Source organism: Pan troglodytes, chromosome 3 (genome assembly GCF_028858775.2).
Source record: "Pan troglodytes isolate AG18354 chromosome 3, NHGRI_mPanTro3-v2.0_pri, whole genome shotgun sequence".
Classification (NCBI taxonomy): domain Eukaryota; kingdom Metazoa; phylum Chordata; class Mammalia; order Primates; family Hominidae; genus Pan; species Pan troglodytes.
This window is the reverse complement of record NC_072401.2, coordinates 3445071-3464548: the sequence shown is the minus strand read 5'-3', so window position 1 is coordinate 3464548 and position 19478 is coordinate 3445071. Positions and strand designations below refer to the sequence as shown.

Below are 19478 nucleotides of genomic sequence, written 5' to 3'. Positions count from 1 at the left end.
ACACATAGGCAAAAAACTTCAATCAACTCTTCCTAATATTTAAGATAACTTCATTAATCACCACGTAAGTTCACCACTTACTTGGCAACCACAACGCATTCAAATGCCTGCAGACCAACTTGCGCTTAGATGAGCAGGTCTCTTAGGTGGTGCTTAAAATCGTGTTACTACCACCGTGATCATGAACTAAATGAAATGTCCTGAGAATGTAGGAAGAGCCTCAAATCTCAGGCTGTTTTAAGTGCCACTAGGAAAAGAAATCTCCCATTGGACGCGCCCTCACTCCCCGCCCCGCCACTCCCGCCGAGGCGTCCTAAAAGCATTATGTCATCCACTGCCTCCACATCTCTCCAGCTCCAAACCCCGCCTCCTCTCGAAGTGTCCCGCGCCCCCAGCCCTCTTCCCTCTCAGACTAGAAGAGGGAAGTGGCACTGAGCAAATCTCGGCTCTTCCAAGTTCTCTTCACAACGCAGTTAAAAGAACCCCCGCCCTGGTTTCTCGCAAATAAAAAGAAACAAGTTCTCGCCCCAACTCTTCGCATCCTGCGAAGGGCGAAAGGGCTGAGGCCGTGACTCCCCTCGGTGAATTCAGGACAGGCCCCAACAAGGCTCTGCCTCCCCTCGCGGGAGGACAAGGGAAGACCAAAGTGCGGGAGTGGGGCTGAAGTGGGGGAAGGCCTCGCCGCAGGAGGGGGCGGGTGTCCCTCATGGGCTCTGGGTTGCTGGGTCACTCTGTCTCTGCGGGCCCGGGGGTTCGTGTCGCCGGCCCGCAGGCTGCAGGGTTACCGCCATCCCCGCCGTAGCCTGGGACCCGCCGGGACAGGGAGCTGCAGCGGGCCCAAACTCACGGTCGGTGCAGCGGCTCCTCAGCCACAGCCGGGCCGGGTGGCGGCGGAGGCGGCGGCGGGGGCGGCTGCGGCTGAGGCAGCAGCGGCTGTGCCTGCGGCGGCGGCTGAGGAAGCTGAGGAGGCAGCGGCGGCGGCGGCGGTGGCGGCTGTTGCTGCTGCTGCTGCTGCTGCTGCTGCTGGAAGGACTTGAGGGACTCGAAGGCCTTCATCAGCTTTTCCAGGGTCGCCATGGCGGTCTCCCGCCCGGCACGGCAGTCCCCGGAGGCCTCGGGCCAACTCGCGGCGCCGCTCAGCACCGGGGCAATGAATGGGGCTCTGGGCCGCAGGTACAAGCGGAACCTGAGCGGCCGTCCATCTTGGACCCGTCCCGGCAGCCCCCACGGCGCCTTGCGTCCCAGACGCCGCACCGGCGGAGGCGGGGCCACGACGGCCAGCATGATTGACAGCCCTAGCCTGCGGACTCTGCCAATGGCTGGCCAGGGAACCAGCCCGCCCCTGCCCCCGCAGGTTCTGCCTCACAGAGCAAGGCCGCTGACAGGGCAGCGCCCCACCCGGGCGAAGGCGCGGGGCTCAACGGAGAGGGGACGGGGCGTGGCGAGACTGTAATGGGGTGAGGCGAAGCTGTGAAGTGTCGCGGCGAGGCGGGACGAGGAAGGGATGGGGCGGGACTGCATGGTAATGGGGGCGTGGCGATGCGGGGGGGCGTGGCGATGCGGGGGGCGTGGCGAGGTGGGGGCGTGGCGAGGCCGGGGCGGGGCACAGCAGGGAGGGCGCCTGAGGGGCGGGGCGAGGCGGGGGCGGGGCGGGGCGATGCTGGGGACGGGGACATTAGGCAGGCCGGCTGAGGGGCGGGGCGGCTGAGGGGCGGAGCGGGATAGGGGAGGGGACTGGCCGGTGAGGGGCGGGGAGGCTGGGGGCGGGGCAGGAAGGTGAGAGGTGGGGCGAGGGAGGGGTGGGGCGCGGAGGGGCAGGGCCATGGAGGGGCTCGCCCATGAAGGACGGGGCGGGGCCATGGAGGGGGCGCCGAGCGCGGGCGCAGGCCCATGCGGAAAGGATCCCCCGCCGACGCCTGGAGCGGGGCGAGAGCCGGCCGTGGACTCTGAGCCGAGGTGGCCTCGGGGTTTGCCCTCCCGCCACACTGGCCCGTGGCCAGAGCCATGCTCACCCGGACAGCCCTGCGGGGAGCCTGCTGGGGGGCTCCCTGCACTGGGAGAGGGTGGGCGAGCCCCTGCGCAGAGCGCAGAGAATGCGCGTGGTCGGCACGACCTGAGGACCCCAAGTGTGACCCCCCGCCACCCCCAGTGAGCTGGAGAGGCCCCTGCAGGGCGGTGTCCACAGGCCTGGCGCCCCCCATCGGTCCCAGCGCAGCGCCCCGGAAGGGAGGAGAGGGTCTGGGGCAGGCCTGGGTGGTCAGCGCCTGCTGCCCACAGAGGCACTGTGATTAGTGCAGCGAGAAGCAGCTATGGCCACAAGATGCCGCCCACAGGAATGAGTCCCGACCTGGGGGCGTTTCTTTATGGGAGCGCACCCCTGCTCTGACCTTCTGGCAGGACCCCCAAGGGGCGTCATTCAGCAGCAGCTCAGCAGAGGTCTGTGGGGCACCCCCTCACGCCTGGGACACAGGCCGGGGCGGGCAGGGTCCTGGTCTCCAGAGCCTCCCGCCTTTTGGGTGGTAGAGGGGCAAACGGAGAGGGCAGCTGTCCAGCCTGCCCAGCAGGGAGTAGGGTTGGCCTCAGAGACAACCGCCCAGCCGGGGGGTGATGCAGGCAGAGAGGAGCCCACTAAAGCCTACTTTAGCCAGGCCACACCTGCAACCCAGAGTCCCCTGCTCTGTGGCCACAAACAGCACCTCCGCCTTGTCTCAGAGCCTGTCCTAAAGGGAAACTCAGCATTGTCCCCAGTGGGGTAGCAGTAGCCTCCCTTTTCTTGAGAAGGACAGCAGAGAAACAGCCGTTAGTTCCCAGTTCTTGGGAGGCTGATGTGGGAGGATCACCTGAACCCAGGAATTTGAGGCTGCAAGTGAGCTAGGATTGCACCACTGCACTCCAGCTTGGGTGATAGAGCGACACTGTCTCTAAAAAAATTAAGTTCCAGCCAGGTGCGGTGGCTCACGCCTGTAATCCCAGCACTTTGGGAGGCCAAGGCAGGCAGATCACCAGAGGTCAGGAGTTCGAGACCAGCCTGGCCAACATGGCGAAACCCTGTCTCTACTAAAAATACAAAAATTAGCCGGGTGTAGTGGTGCATGCCTGTAGTCCCAGCTACTCCGGTGGCTGAGGCAGGAGAATTGCTTGAACCCGGGAGGTGGAGGTTGCAGTGAGCCAAGATCATGCCATTGCACTCCAGCCTGGGTGACAAGAGTGAGACTCTGTCTCAAAAATAAATAAATAATAAAGTTCCCAGTTCTCTGCTGTTAATAAGGGCCTTTGTCCACTGTGCCAGGCCTCAAGGTTGTTAGTTACCTCAGTGGGTAGACTCATAAGATGGCCCCAGCACCCCTCACCTCCTGGTATTGACACCCTTGTATGACCCCTCCCCGTGAGCTTGGGCTGTACCTGGTGGCCTGCTTGTAACCAATGGGCAAAGGTGATGGAATGTCACCCCATGACTAGGTCGCAAAAGGGTATGACTTCAGTCTCCCTGGCACTCTCTGTTGCCTTCTTGGCATGGATGCTCTGATGAAGTCAGCTGCCATGTTGGAGAGGCCCACATGGCGAGGACATAAAGGTGGCCTCTGGCCAACAGGCAGTGAGAACTGAGGCTCTCAGTCCAGCAGGCCATGAGGAACTGGATCCTGCCAACACCATGTGAGATTGGAAAGGGACCCTTCCCCGGTTGAGCTCTCAGGTGGGAGGCAGCTGGTATTTGACTGAACCCTGGCGAGAAGTGGAGCTGGTTAAGCTGGGTCCAAATTCCTGACCCACAGAACTGTGTGACGATACATATGGCTCTACACGTAACTACATATAACTATATGACTAGACATGTGTGCTGCCAAGCCACAGTGCTGGGGTGATTTGCCCCAGCAGCAGATGAGTGTATTTGTTTGCTTGGGCTGCCATAACAAAGTGCCACAGACCGGGCAGCTTCAACAACAGAAATGTATCTTCTCGTGGTCCTAGAGGCTAGAAGTCCGAGATGAAGGTGTTGGCAAGGTTGGTTTCTCCTGAGCCCTGTCCTTGACTTGCAGACAGCCGCCTTTCCCGGTGTCCTCATGTGGCCGTCCCTCTGAGCATGTCCGTGTGCTAATCTCTTCTTGTAAGACATCAGTCGGATTATGGCCCACCCTAATGATCTCATTTTAGCCTCCTTACCTCCTTAAAGAACCTGTCTCCAAATACAATCCCATTCTGAGGTTCTGGGGGTTAAGACATCAACCTGAATGAGGGACACAGTTCATCCCATAACAATAAGTAATAGAGTTGCACCCTAGCAGCCACTCTGACCTTCTTTAGAGACCTTTTTATCTAAGCAGTTTGCCTCTTAGCTAGTGTACGACAGTCCCTGTCCTTCCTTCAGCTAGCTATGGCCATATAACTAAGTGCGTGCTAGCCAGGGAGATGCAAGCAGAAGTAATGAGTAGTACTTCTAGAAAGGAATCACATAAAATGAAGGGATACACACACCTTTTTCCTGCTCCCTGGAATGGGATGTGTTGGCTGGGACTTGAGCAGCCATTTTGGATCATGAGCATAAAAGCCACATCCTGGGGTGATGGGAGCTGGAAGGAGGGGGCCCAGATGACTGTATGCAGCTGTCATTCCAGCCTGGCCTGGAATTCTTTCATCTGTAAGGGAGAAATACACTTCCGTCTGAGCTGCTGTGACTCCAGGTCATTCTGTTATATGCTCCTAAACCAAATTATTCCAACCCATCCAGGGAGGCAATGGATCATCGGGCCTTTACATGGCCACAACAAATCACAACTGCTTCAGCCATGGCTGAGAAAACATCATCTGCCTAGAATTGACTATCATCCTGACAGGAAATCTAATGTGAAAGACTTACAGAAATGGACTCACAGGTTTTTAAAGTTCACAGAAAAGTTTGGCATCATCTAAAAAGAGTAAAGATCAATACTGGGCAGTCTGGCATGGTGTCTCTGAAGCCTAAAAATGGGCACAGTCCCTGAACAGCAAAAACATTTCCCGTAATTTATCCTATGCAAACAGTCAGGCGTGTGTGATCAATGATTTATTGTAGCAACACTTAGGACAAAAGATGGAAAAAAGATAGATGCTGGGCAGAAGGAGCTGAGTTAAATGAATCCCACCATAGCCACAGGCAGTCATTAGAATCCTGTTCCAGATGAGCACTTGTGACACAGGGAAAGGCTTACAACATGTTAGCCGACTACACACCATGTAGAGCCTGATAACCTCCCCCATTCTAAAGAAAAAACAGCGTACACATACATAGAAAAGAGATGAAGGCGCAGTGGCTCACACCTGTAATCCCAGCAATTTGGGAGGCCGAGGTGGGCTGATCACCTGAGGTCAGGAGTTCAAGTCCGCCTGACCAACAAGATGAAACCCTCTCTCAACTAAAAATACAAAAATTAGCCGGGCATGGTGGCAGGTGCCTGTAATCCCAGCTACTCAAGAGGCTGAGGCAGGAGAATCGCTTGAACCCAGGAGGTGGAGGTTGCAGTGAGCTGAGATCGAGCCACTGCACTCCAGCCTGGGTGACAGAGCAAGACTCTATCTCAAAAAAAAAAAAAAAGAGCGAGAGAGAAATAAGGTTCCTAGTCACCAAGTCATAGCAGTGACTCTCTCTGGGCAGGGGAATTGAGGGCGGTTTATATCTTAATCTTTGTGCTTTTCCATATTTTTCAAATTTTCAGCAATGAACATGAACTATTCAGGGGAAGATTGTTAAATGAAAGAATCTCACTGGGCGGGGAGCCAAGCATGACACCTGGCCACCTGCCTGTGCCTGTCCTGCCGAGAAGAGAGAAGAGGCCTTGAAAGCAGCCAGAGGGGGTGCACACCAGCCTGGGCAGGGGGCAGTAAGCAGGAGCAGCCCCGACCCAAGACCAGGTGGGATGCACGCGGGGTGGGGCTGGAAAAGAAGGAAACCCTGACGCAGACCCCAGGGGGAAATGAGCAGTCGAGCAACTGGAGAGCAGAGGAGGCTCTTGGGTGGCCCCCAGCCCCACCCCTGAGAGGGCTGAGAGAGGAGCAGGTGTGAGGGCAAAACAGGCAGGAACCTTCCAGAGAAGAAAGCCAGGAGCTGGTAAAGAGCACGGGCCCAGCTGCAGGCAGAAACCTTTCCCGTCTCATATGATGGCTGAGGCGCAGGACAGCGGCGGGGGCGCGTCCTCCTTCATCTGTCCTGTTTCCTTAGGTTCTAGGTGCACCGCTGGTAAGGAGCTTCTTATGTGGGGTCTTTGACAACCCTCGTTTTTAAACTAGAGCATTTCCTTCATTAATATTAACTGTAATCGTTGATATACGTGAGGTCAGTCTTTCTGTATATCCTACCAACTCCGTTACCTGGTGTTTGGTTAAGTCTGATTTTATTTTTGAACCTCTGTTAGTTTGAAAGTGATCACTGTTGGCCGGGCGCGATGGCTCACACCTGTAATCCCAGCACTTTGAGAGGCAGAGGTAGGCAGATCGCCTGAGGTCAGGAGTTCAAGACCAGCCTGGCCAACATGGTGAAACCCCGTGTCTACTAAATATTTAAAAAAAAAAAAAAATTAGCCGGGTGTGGTGGCAGGTGCCTCTGATCCCACCTACTCTGGAGGCCTAGGTGGGAGGATGGCCCGAACCCAGGAGGAGGAGGTTGCAGTGAGCCAAGATCACACCACAACACTCCAGCCTGGGTGACAGAGTGAGACTCCATCTCAAAAAAAAAAAAAAAAATCATACACCGTTGTCTCCTCTTTTCATGGTCACCCTAGAAATTACAACATTGATCCTCCAGGTATCAAAATCTAACGTAAATCTATTCTCTCATTGATTATGCGGGGAGCTTACAACATTTAAATGCTATTTTTGGTTTCTCCCAATTTGGAGGGTATTATTGTCATGTGTTTTAATTCCATATAAACACACACATAGGCCAGATGCAGTGGCTCGCGCCTGTAATCCTAGCACTTTGGGAGGCCCAGGCAGGTGGATCACCTGAGGTCAGGTGTTCAAGACCAGCCTGGCCAACATGGAGAAATCCCATCTCTAGTAAAAATACAAAAATTAGCCAGGCATTGTGCCAGGCACCTGTAATCTCAGCTACTCAGGAGGCTGAGGCAGGAGAATCATTTGAGCCCAAGGGGCAGAGGTTGCAGTGAGCCGAGACCATGCCACTTCACTGTAGCCTTGGCGACAGAGTGAGAATCCATCTTGACAAAAAAAAAAAAAAAAAGCCACACACACATACATGTTACAAAAGATATAGACGCAACAGTTGTAGAGCAGTCAGTTTTTGTTTAAATTGGCCCCCGAATTTTCCATTTTTATCACTCTCCATTTCTTTCCTGAATCTCTGATCTTCCTCTGGGGTCATTTTCTTCTGCCTGGAAAGCATCCTTTAGAATTCCTTGGACAGTGGGTCTTCTATTGCGGAAATCTTTCCAATTCAATCAGGAAGTGTTTTTATTTTGCCTTCCTTCTTCACGGATTTTGGTGGGTATTGAATCAAAGGCGGCAGTTGCTTCCTTTCAGGAGATTGAAGCTTCGTCACCTTTTTTTTTTTTTTTTTTTTTTTTGAGACAGAGTCTTGCTCTGTCACCCAGGCTGGAGTGCAGTGGCACAATCTCGGCTCACTGCAAGCTCCGCCTCCCGGGTTCACGCCGTTCTCCCGCCTCAGCCTCCCGAGTAGCTGGGACTACAGGCGCCCACCACCATGCCCAACTAATTTTTTTGTATTTTTAGTAGAGACGGGGTTTCACCATGTTAGCCAGGATGGTCTTGATCTCCTGACCTCGTGATCCGCCCGCCTCGGCCTCCCAAAGTGCTGGGATTACAGGCCTGAGCCACCATGCCCGGCCTGTCTCCCACTTTTCATTCTTGCTGTTGAGACATCAGCTGTCAATTTCATGGCTGCTGCTTTGAAACTAATATGCCATTTTTTAAATCTGGCTGCTTTTAAGATTTTCTCTGTCTTTGGTTTTCTGTAGTTTTGCAGTGATACGTCTGGGGGTGTAAGGAGAGACAAGTCTGCTTGTTGGCCAGATGGCCCTCGAGGTCCCCTTTGGTAACCTAGCAACAGGCTGGCTCAGTAGGAAAGCTCAAAGCCTTACCTATACCAGCTCCAGAAGTTCTGGAACACAGATCCCCCTTGGTGAAAGATTTCTAAGGTCAGGACGTTCTTTTCACCAGCAAAGACATTCCCCACAGCCTGCAATCTGCCATTGCTATGCGATTGGCTAGGTGCTCTCGGTTCCCTTCCAATTTCCCTACAAATACCCAGAATGACAAGAAGCCAGATCCCTCTCCTAGTGAACTCCCTAAGGTGTGACCAGCTGTCCCTGGCCCTGGGATGATGAGAACCTGGGAGAGAAGTGCCTCCTTCTGATAACCCTCTGCCTCTGAGTGTCCCCTTTAAATGCATCTTATGCCTGTCCTGTGTATTGTTGATGGTGTTTGTCATTGTCTGGACTTGCTTTCACAGTATGGATTTCTTTTTTTCTCCTTGGAATTCACTGGGCTTTGAATTTGTGAACTGATGGCTTTCATCAGTTTCGAAGCCTCTCAGTCACTGTCCTTGAAACACGGCTTCTGTTCTTCTCCTTCTCTCTCTCCCTGGTACTCCAAATAAATGTATATTAGACCCTCTCACCATATCCTTTTTTCTGCATTTTCCATTCCTTTGCCTCTCAGTGCTTTATTCTGGATAGTGTCATCTGACTTACTTCCTAGTTCTCTCTGGCTGTTTCTATTCTGCTGTTAAACCCTTGCTTTACCATTAAGTTCTGGAATTCTGCAGTTTTCAGGACCGTAATTTATACTGACTCTAAAGTATGCTGTTGTCACATTTTATAGTTTCTGATTTCCTGCCAACACTTTCAAGTTTTGCAAATTTCCTCTTTGAACATGGGAAACATAGTTGTTTAAGTGTCTGTATTTCATATCTCCATTATCTAGACACTAGATAGATTCTAGGCCTCTGAGGGTATGTTTCTCATGCCTGAAGTTTCTGCTAATTCCCATCCATCGGGCCTCATATCACGTTCCTGGTAATTTGTGTTTGTGTACTGGACATTGTATTTGAAATTTATTAGAGAGTAATTTGAAGCTTAAGGTATTATCTTCTTCCGGAGAGGATTTTTGTTTGCAATGCCAGGCTCCTGGGGACACTAGAAGTCCTAGGCCATCTTAATCCAAGTTCCAGTTTTGAGGAACTGGATGTGGTTGATATGAAGGGATTGGTATGGTCCCAGAGGACCATCCATATTTCAGAGCTGGTTTACTTGCAAGTCATCCTTCTTCTTGGGTGGGGTGGACCCCAAAGTGGACCCCAAAGTGGAAAGGAATTGCCTGGGACCCTAAACTTGGCATGCGCTAGATTTCATTTTTAGTCCCCTATGCTCAAGAGGCTTAGCTCAGACGGGGCACGGTGGCTCACGCCTGTAATCCCAGCACTTTGGGAGGCCGAGGTGGAAAGATCATGACGTCAAGAGATCGAGACCATCCTGGCCAACATGGTGAAACCCCGTCTCTACTAAAATTACAAAAATTAGCCGGGTGTAGTGGCGGGAGCCTGTAATCCCAGCTACTCGGGAGGCTGAGGCAGGAGAATCGCTTGAACCAGGGAGGTGGAGGTTGCAGTGAGCTGAGATCGCACCATTGCACTCCAGCCTGGCAACAGAGTGAGACGCCACCTCAAAAAAAAAGGAGGCTTAGCTCAGCCTTCCAGATATCTTGTCCAGATCAGCAAATACCCGCAAAGCAGAAGCAGCCCTGGTGTTTGGCCCCTCTCTCTGCGCTCCCACCCTCTTCTGGCTTCCAGCCCCGAAAGCTGCTTACTCTGTTAATGTTTATGTTTGTCTGGATTTATTCATTATGTTCATTAGGATGATAGAAACAGATTCTATAGTCCGTCATCAATGTACATGGAAGTTCCTCCTGAAAATAAAGATGGTCCCAAACTTAGGCTGGTTCAACTAAAATTTTTTGACTTCATAATGGTGCAAAAGCAATACACATTCAATGGAAACCATACTTCAAATTTTCAACTTTGATCTTTTCCCAGGCTAGTGATGTGCTGTATAATACTGTCTTGTGAAGCTGGGAAGCTCCCAGGCAGCCACGCAGTCACAAGGGCAAACAACAGATGCTCTGCAGTAGACTGTGCTGCTGTGTGATTTTGCCAATTGTAGGCTGACGTCAGTGTCTGAGCATAGCTAAGGTAGGCTAGGCTCAGCTATGATGTTTGGTAGGTTAGGTGTATTAAATGCATTTTTTACTTATATTTTCAACTTACTATGGATTTATCTAGAGGTAACCCCATAGTAAGTCAATAAGCATCAGTATTAAGGATAATGTTGAAAGTAGTTGGGCTGGCGTGGTGGCTCACACCTGTAATCCCAGTACTTTGGGAGGCCAAGGCAGGCAGGTCACCTGAGGTTGGGAGTTCAAGACCAGCCTGACCAACATGGTGAAACCCCATCTCTACTAAAATACAAAAAAATTAGCCGGGCATGGTGGTGTGCGCCTGTAGTCCCAGCTACTCAGGAGGCTGAGGCAGGAGAATCGCTTGAACCTGGGAGGCGGAGGGGGTGCAGTGAGCCGACATTGCACCACTGCACTCCAGCCTGGCAACAGAGCAAGAATCCGTCTCAAAAAAAAAAAAAAAGAAAGAAAGTAGCTATCGTCTTATTCCTAATTTTAACATTATTCCCTCCAGCGTGTGCCCTTATCAGGTAAAATGATGCCTTCTGGGCTGATAAATATATTTTATCATGCTAAAGAAGGAGTAACTAATTTATTTTATTGACCACATAAAAAGTAGGTGTTGAATTTGGTCAAATGCCTTTATAGCATCTATGAAAATGATCTATTTTTTCTTTGGGTATATTCACATGATCTATTATATTGTGTTACTGAATTTCCTTGTATTGAACCATCCATGCATTATTGAAATAAACCCCACTATGTTATGATGTGACATTTTTGATGTGTTGTTGGGTTCTGTCTGGTAATACTTTATTAAGGGTTTTGTATTAATAGTCATAAAAGAGATTGGTATGAAGTTTTGTATAAGGTCTTTATAAGATTTTGGTATCAATTTATACTTGCTTTATAAAAAGAATTGGGAAGTTTTGTTTTTCTAGAGTCTGGAATATTTCAAGCCCATTCAAAGTTTTATTTGCTCTCTAAGGTGTGCTAACATTCCCATGTCAGATTGTTTGAGCCTGGTGTTTTTTTGAAGGGTAGCACTTTGACAACTTTACTTCTTCTCTTGAAAATATCCTATTTAGGCTTCTATTTTACTTGTGGTTAGTTTTGATAAATTATGTTTTCCTAGAAATGCATTTCATCCAAGTTTTATGTTTATGTTCATAAATTTCTGCAAAGTATTCATTATCTTTCTCTCTTTATGTGATTTTTCTCCCCTTGAAATTAATTTTTGTGTATTTTTATTTTCTTAATTAGGTTAGATTTTTATTTATTTGGTTAGTTAGTTGATTCTTTTAAGAACAATGTCTTTTGGCCAGGCACGGTGGCTCATGCCTGTAATCCCAGCACTTTGGGAGGCTGAGGCAGGCGGATCACAAGGTAAGGAGTTTGAGGCCAGCCTGGTTAATATGGTGAAACCCGTCTCTGCTAAAAATACAAAAATTAGCCAGATGTGGTGGCACACACCTGTAGTCCCAACTGCTCAGGAGGCTGAGGCAGGAGAATCACTTGAACCTGGGAGGCAGAGCTTGTAGTGAGCTGAGATTGCACCATTGCACTCCAGCCTGGGCAACAGAGTGAGGCTCCATCTCAAAAAAAAAAAAAAAAAAAACTTTATTATTTGTGTTACAGCTTTCCTGTGTTATAGCCAGCACTTTCTGCTTCTAATTCTGGCTTGATCTTTCTGGTGATTCACTCCTATCCAGGAGCCACCAAGAGTCACCTCATTAGAACAAAAGATGCTCACCCAGGAAATTCTCAGGATTTTAGGAGCTCTGAGGCAGGAACTGGGTGCAGACCAATATATATTTCTTATTATTTCATACCACCCACAACCTTCACCACTATCCCCTCCATAAAATCATCTTTTATTGGCCAGCATGGGGGCTCATGTCTATAATCCCAGCGCTTGGGGAGGCTGAGGTGGGAAGATCGCTTGAGGCCAAGAGTTCATGACCAGCCTGGGCAACACAGCAAAGGCTGGCATGTCTCTAATTCTTTCCTGCAGCGGCCCCTCCCTTCACCTCCAAGCCGGAGCGTGGCCTCATCCCTCCCGGGTGACTCTCTTCCCAGAAATGGTGCTGTCTCAAGAAGCCCCCTCTCTCCAAGCATCTGCCAGGCCGTTTGAGCTGCCAGGAGTCCTTGTCCTGCCCCACCAGCTCTGTCTCATCTAGATGGGGCCCTCTGTCCAGTGCTACTGAACAGAATGTTCTGCATGCCTGGCCAGTGCAGAGACCTCCTTGCACCCCTGCTCCAAGGCTGGCTCTGCCACTGACAGATAGACTGACATTTGCACTGTTCTGAGCCCCTGGGGGTGCAGTATGCAGAGCTAGGCCATCTCTGTCATCCTACAAGAACCAGGCAGCCCTGAGCAAGGCTTTTAACATGCAAGGTGTACTCCACTGGTCTTAAGATATCTTGAGCCACTGTCTTGCTGCTCCCAACTCCCAAGCCAGGCTGACTTTCTTTCCCTCGGGACTGAAACACCTCTGCTGATCCCTGATCCATATCCCTCCCCATGAAAGAAATATAATACATAAAAGAGAGCCCTCTCCACTGAGCACCTCCCTTCCTTTGTAGCACTTACTTCAACTGACCCTTACAGGGATCATGTAACTAGACTATGAATGTCATGAAGGCTATGTCGTGTCTCCGACCCCCTACTAAAGGCTCCAACCCCAGGGAGGACCCCTCCCCTGGCCTGGGGAGGAGGATCAGGAAGATCTCTTTAGTAAAAGGTCTGGTTGGACTGGGACATAGGTCTTTCCTGAGCAAGAACTCTAAAGCCCACTTGTTTCCTTACTAGAAGATGAAGGTTAGAAATGTTCTTTCTTATTTAAAACCATGGCTTGCAATGCTGCTTGGCCCTCAAGTCAAGCAGAAGCACAGCCCACATACCACACAACACAGGATTTCCTCACAGCTCATCTTCCAAGTGAGAAGTGAAAGGAACGTCGTGGGAAACCGCAAGAGTCTGTTCTAATGATAAAGCAGAGGTCCAGAGAACCGCGCTTACCCTCAGCAGTGCACAGTGGTGATGAACAACACGCCAAGCAGAGGAGAAAGGGGCCAGGACCTTGGACGGGGGCTGAATTCAGAATCAGCGCACAGGAGAAGTGAAGTTTGAGACTTCGAGAATGAGCCGAAGGGAGACCTTTCTCACTGTCAAGGCGGTGAAGCACAGGCCGCAGAGGGGAGGTGTTTGACCTGGGGGCGCTCATCACATGCTGTGCCTAGAATCGAAGTCCAGGCTCACACCAGACCTCCAAGGCCAGGTGAGTACTCCAGGGGAAGGGAGGGTGCAGGGGATGAGAACAGGGAAAACCATGAGGTTTTGGAGAGGGAACTTTGAATTAGCAATTTATAAAAATGTAGACTAGGCCAGGCATGCTGGCTCATGCCTGTAATCCCAGCATTTTGGGAGGCTGAGGTGGGAAGACCATTTGAGCTCAGGGGTTTTAGACCAGCCTGGACACATAGTGAGACCCTGTTCCTACAAAAAAAATAAAACATTAGCCACGTGTGGTGGCATGCACTTGTGGTCCCAGCTACTTGGGAGGCTGAGGTATGTGAAAGGAACATACCTTGAGCCCCCAAATCACTGAAGCTAAAGGGGAAATTCAAGCTGGGAACTGCTCCCATTCCATTCAAAGTCATCCTTCTGCTCACTGAGATAGATGCATATTCTCTCTCTCTCTTTTTTTTTTTTTTTTTTTAATTTGAGATAGAGTCTTGCTCTGTCGTCCGGGCTGGAGTGCAGTGGTGTGATCTCGGCTCACTGCAAGCTCCGCCTCCCCGGTTCACGCCATTCTCCTGCCTCAGCCTCCCGAGTAGCTGGGACTACAGGTGCTCGCCACCACACCCAGCTAATTTTTTGTATTTTTTAGTAGAGATGGGGTTTCACCATGTTAGCCAGGATGGTCTCAATCTCCTGACTTTGTGACCTGCCCGCCTCGGCTTCCCAAAGTGCTGGGATTACAGGCGTGAGCACTTTGCCCAGGCTTTTTTTTTTTTTTTTTTTCTGAGATGGAGTTTCACTCTTGTTGCCCAGGCTGGAGTGCAATGGCAACATCTCAGCTCACTGCAACCTCTTCCTTCCGGGTTCAAGCTATTCTCCTGCCTCAGCCTCCCGAGTAGCTGGGATTACAGGTGCCCGCCACCACGCCCAGCTAATTTTTTGTATTTTTAGTAGAGACAGGGTTTCACCATGTTGGCCAGGTTGCTCTCAAACTCCTGACCTCAGGTGATCCACCCACCTCCGCCTCCCAAAGTGCTGGCATTACAGGCATGAGCCACTGCGCCCAGTCAATAGACGCATATTCTGATTGCCTCCTTTGGAAAGGCTTATCGGAGATTCAAAAGAATGCAACCATTTGTCTACCTGTGACCTGGAAGCCCTCTCCCTGCCTCAAGTTGTCCCCGCCTTTCTGGATGGAACCAATGTACTTCTTACATATATGAATTGACGTCTCATGTCTCCCTAAAATGTATAAAACCAAGCTGTGCCCCGACCATCTTGGGAACATGTCATCAGGATTTCCTGAGGCTGTGTCACTGAAGCGGCATAATACCCAAGGTTCTGGGGTAATACCCAAGGTTCATTGCCTCATGCCAAGGAAATCAAGAACATAGATACACACAGAGTGGGGTTAAGAGTGGAGCTTTAATAGGTGAAAGAAAGAGAAAAATGAATAGCTGCCTCCTATAGAGAGAGAGGGGTGCCCCAGTGGGTCTTCCAGCCTGCGGCAGAATGGACAGGGTTTTATAGACAGGCTTGAGGAGGCGGTGTCTAATTTACACAGGGCCCAAAGATTGGTTGGACCAGGCATAATATTTACATAGCATGCAAAGAAGCTGCCCACCCTACCCTCACCTTTTATTATGCAAATTGGTCTCTACTTGGCGGACACTATGTTGCCTGCTCCTTACTGTGCACATGGTTGACAAGGAAAGGGAAGATGGAGCCGCCATGTTGGATCTGCCTGGCCCCAGGTAGCCTTTTCTTATTGGCACAGCTGCCAGCATTCACCTGTGCAAGCTTCCAGCTTGCTTGTGTATGTCTGCAGCTCGATTTTACAGGCTGCTCTTTGGTAGAAAAGAAAATGCTTGGGGGCTGCTTTTCACTGAAAAGAAAACCTTACTGAGGACTTTCTTACCCTCAGTATCTGCCTAAATAATTTCTTTTTAACTCGTATATCATCACGGGTGTGCACCCTCAACCTTGGCAAAATAAACTTTCTAAATTAACTGAGACCTTTCTCAAATTTTGGGGGTTCAGAGATGGGAGGATCACTTGAGCCCAGGAGTATGAGGAGCTATAATCATGCCACCAAACTCTAGCCTGGGCAACAAAATGAGATCCTGTTTCTAAAGACGCTTTAAAATGTGTAAATGTAGTAGATTCATGATTCAGGAAAAACCCAAGAAAAGTGTGAGGAAAGATTGAAGAGACACCAACCGAGATTAGTAAGGAAATGTAGAAATGAGGACTTCTTAAAATTGCTATGACCTCATATCACTTTTCTGAAGAGTGACTTGGCAATGTCTTTCAAAAGATTTAACTGTGCCAACCATTTCATCACACTTAGCATGTACGCACAGGGCATTACTGTAGGGAAGTATTAAATAACCATCGAAAGACCCAGGAACACAGCTACTCAGGAGACGGATGCAGGAGAATCACTGGAACCCAGGAGGCAGAGGTTGCAGTGAGCTGAGATCACACCACTGAACTCCAGCCTGAGTGACAGAATGAATGAGACTCTGTCTCAAAAAAAAAAAAAAAAAAAAAAAGACACAGGGACAAAGATGTTAAAGCAACATTAATATCAAGAAGATGAGGCCAGGCGCAGTGGCTCAGGCCTGTAATCCCAGCATTTTGGGAGGCCAAGGCGGGTGGACCACCTGAGGTCAGGAGTTTGAGACTAGCCTGACCAACATGGTGAAACCCCATCTCTACTAAAAATACAAAAATTAGCTGGGTGTGGTGGTGCATGCACCTGTAATCCCAGCTACTCAGGAGGCTGAGGCAGGAGGTGGAGGTTGCAGTGGGCCGGGATCAGGCCACTGCACTCCAACCTGGGTGACAGAGCGAGACTCTGTCTCAAAAAAAGAAAAAAAAAATGAAACTACCTCAATGTCCAAAAATAGAAAATTGGTAGAAACATTAATACTTCCAAATATTGGAATACTGAAAAGCCATTTAAAATGACTTATTTATGAGGAAGTGGAGAAATTGGAACCTTGGTGCACCATTGGTATGTTAAAAACTTCCAACAAATTGAATTGAACAGAGTTTAGCTGATCAAGGAAAAAAAAAACAATTCACAAATGGTGCAGGTCCCAGAATCACAGCAGATTCAGGGAGACTCTAGGGATGCTGTGTGGTCAAAGCAAATTTATGGACAGAAAAGGGAAAGCGGCCACAGAAAGCAGAAGTGAGGCACGTTAACAGCCAGATGAATTCGCCTTCTCCGAACACAGTTTGAACAGTTTGCGGCCTGTGAGTGGTTGAAGTCTGGCTGCAGGAACTGGCTGAGACACAGCTGTTGTTACAGAAGCCTACTGCTAAGTTAGGTTTTCAGTCTGCCTACCTACTATGCTAGGTTACGATTCATCTGCAAGGATGCAAGGATGGCAGTACAGAAGCTTTCTCGGGCCAGTTTTCAGTTTGATTTAACAAGTGGAAATGTAAAATGAGCTGGGTGGGGTAGCTCATGCTTGTAATCCCAACACTTTGGGAGGCCAACGTGGGTGTATTGCTTAAGCCCAGGAGTTTGAGATCAGCCTGGGCAACATGGGGAAACCCCATCTCTACTAAAAACACAAAAATTAGCCCAGTGTGATGGTGGGTGCCTGTAGTCCCAGCTACTCGGGAGGCTGAGGCAAGAGAATCGCTGGAACCTCGGAGGTGGAGATTGCAGTGAGCCGAGATCACACCACAGCACTCCAGCCTGGGTGACAGAGCAAAACCCCATTTAAAAGGAAAAAAAAAAAAAGAAATGTAAAATGATGCAGCTAATATGTCAGAGGCGTTGGAACCAGAACAACTTCATCTTGAATAGGGGTGGGGTAAAATGAGGCTGACACCTGCTGGGCCACGTTCCCAGGAGGTTAGGCATTCATAGTCACAGGATGAGGTAGGAGGCTGACACAAGATACAGGTCACAAAGACCTTACTGATAAAACAGGTTGCAGTAAAGAAGCCGGCCAAAGCCCACCAAAACCAAGATGGCAATGAAAGGCATCTCTGGTTGTTCTCACAGCTCATTATAAGCTAATTATAATGCATTAACATGCTAAAAGGCACTCCCACCAGCCCCATGACAGTTTACTGATGCCATGGCAACATATAGAAGTTACCCTATATGTTCTTTTTTTTTTTCTTTTGAGACAGAGTTTCATTCTTGTTGTGCAGGCTGGAGTGCAATGGCGCAATCTCGGCTCACCACAACCTCGGCTTCCCGGGTTCAAGCGATTCTCCTGCCTCAGCCTCCTGAGTAGCTGGGAGTACAGGCATGTGCCACCATACCCAGCTAATTTTTTATTTTTAGTAGACATGGGGTTTCTCCATGTTGGTCATGCTGGTCTCAAACTCCCGACCTCAGGTCATCCGCCCACCTTGGCCTCCCAAAGTGCTGGGATTACAGGCGTGAGCCACCGTGCCTGGCCTAGAAGTTACCCTATATGTTCTAGAAAGGGGAGAAACCCTCAGTTCTGGGAATTGCCCACCCCTTTCACGGAAAACTCATGAATAATCCACCCCTTGTTTAGCATATAATCAAGAAATAATCGGCAGGGCGTGGTGGCTCACGCCTGTAATCCCAGCACTATGGGAGGCTGAGGCGGGCAGATCACAAGGTCAGGAGATCGAGACCATCCTGGCTAACATGGTGAAACCCCGTCTCTACTAAAAATACAAAAAATTACAGGCGGGCGCCTATAGTCCCAGCTACTCAGGAGGCTGAGGCGGAAGAATGGCATGAACCCAGGAGGCAGAGCTTGCAGTGAGCCGAGATCGCACCACTGCACTCCAGCCTGGGCGACAAAGTAAGACTCTGTCTCAAAAATAAATAAATAAATAAAAAGAAATAACCATAAAAATAGCCAACCAGCGGCCATCGGGGCTGCTCTGCCCATGGAGTAGCCATTCTCTATTCCTTGGCTTTCTTAGTAAACTTACTTTCATTTTATTCTGTGGACTCGTCTGAATTCTTTCTTGAGCAAGATCCAAGAACCCTCTCTTGGGGTCAGCATGGGGACCCCTTTCCAGTAACATATGTACAATGGAATAGTTTTGGCCTTAAATAGGAAGGAAATTCTGACACACACTACAACATGGACGAACCTTGAGGTCATTATGCTAAGTGAAAAAGCCAGTCACAGGGTGGGGCTCAGTGGCTCATGCCTGTAATCCCAGCACTTTGGGAGGCCGAGGCAGGCAGATCACGAGGTCAGGAGATGAAGACCATCCTGGCTAACACAGTGAAACCTCGTCTCTACTAAAGATACAAAAAATTAGCTGGGCTTGGTGGCAGGCGCCTGTAGTCCCAGCTACTCGGGAGGCTGAGACAGGAGAATTGCTTGAACCCGGGAGGCAGAGGTTGCAGTGAGCCGAGATTGTGCCACTGCACTCCAGCCTGGGTGACAGAGCGAGACTCTGCCTCAAAAAGAAAAAGAAAAAGCCAGTCACAAGGGGCAAATGCTGTCTGATTCCACTGAGACAGGAGACGTAGAGTAGTCAAATTCATAAAAACAGAGGGCAGAATGGTAATTGCCAGGGGCTGGTGGAATTAGTGTTTCATGGGGACAGAGCTTCAGCTTTACAAGATGCAAAGAGTTAACTGTGCAAACTGATTGAATGAATGATAGATGGTGGGGGTGACTGTATGACATTGTTTCTGAACCCTATGCTTAAAAATCATTAAGATGGTAAATTTTATGTGTATTTTACTACAAATTTTAAAAGAAAGAAAAGAAAAGGAAATACCTAGTTTCTGGTGAAATTGTTTGCCAAAAGAAAAACCTGATTTTTGGTGAAAACTGCAACAAGGCATTATAATACGCTTTTGGTGAAAGGGGAAATTGTTCTAAATTTTCAGAAGGGCAGTTTGGTCATATAGGTGTAAAAGCAAACTAAATATGGCCTGAGAAGGACTCTGTACTTCTGTATTTGAGTCTTTGTGGATGAACTACAACCTAACTTATAGGTAGACAAGATTGAAACTCTAACTTACACACCTGTAACGGTAGCTGAGTCTTTGCCAATCCCAGCAGCCATATTTCACTCA

The 19478-nt window shown here is 49.6% G+C and overlaps 1 protein-coding gene across 3 annotated transcripts in view; it reads right to left on the bottom strand.

The window, feature by feature from the left end:
* HTT (huntingtin) overlaps positions 1-19478 on the bottom strand; it is a 202494-nt gene that overhangs the window by 168842 nt on the left and 14174 nt on the right. The window contains exon 1 of one of the 3 annotated variants that reach the window (XM_016951204.3): positions 848-1244. The exons of 1 other annotated variant lie outside the window; for it this stretch is intronic. In XM_016951204.3, the coding sequence (XP_016806693.3) occupies positions 848-1077 (230 nt within the window). In that variant the 5' untranslated portion in view covers positions 1078-1244. Of the gene's footprint in view, positions 1-81; positions 184-847; positions 1245-19478 lie in introns of those variants that run through there. One more of the 3 variants, XM_016951206.4, reaches the window with a different exon arrangement.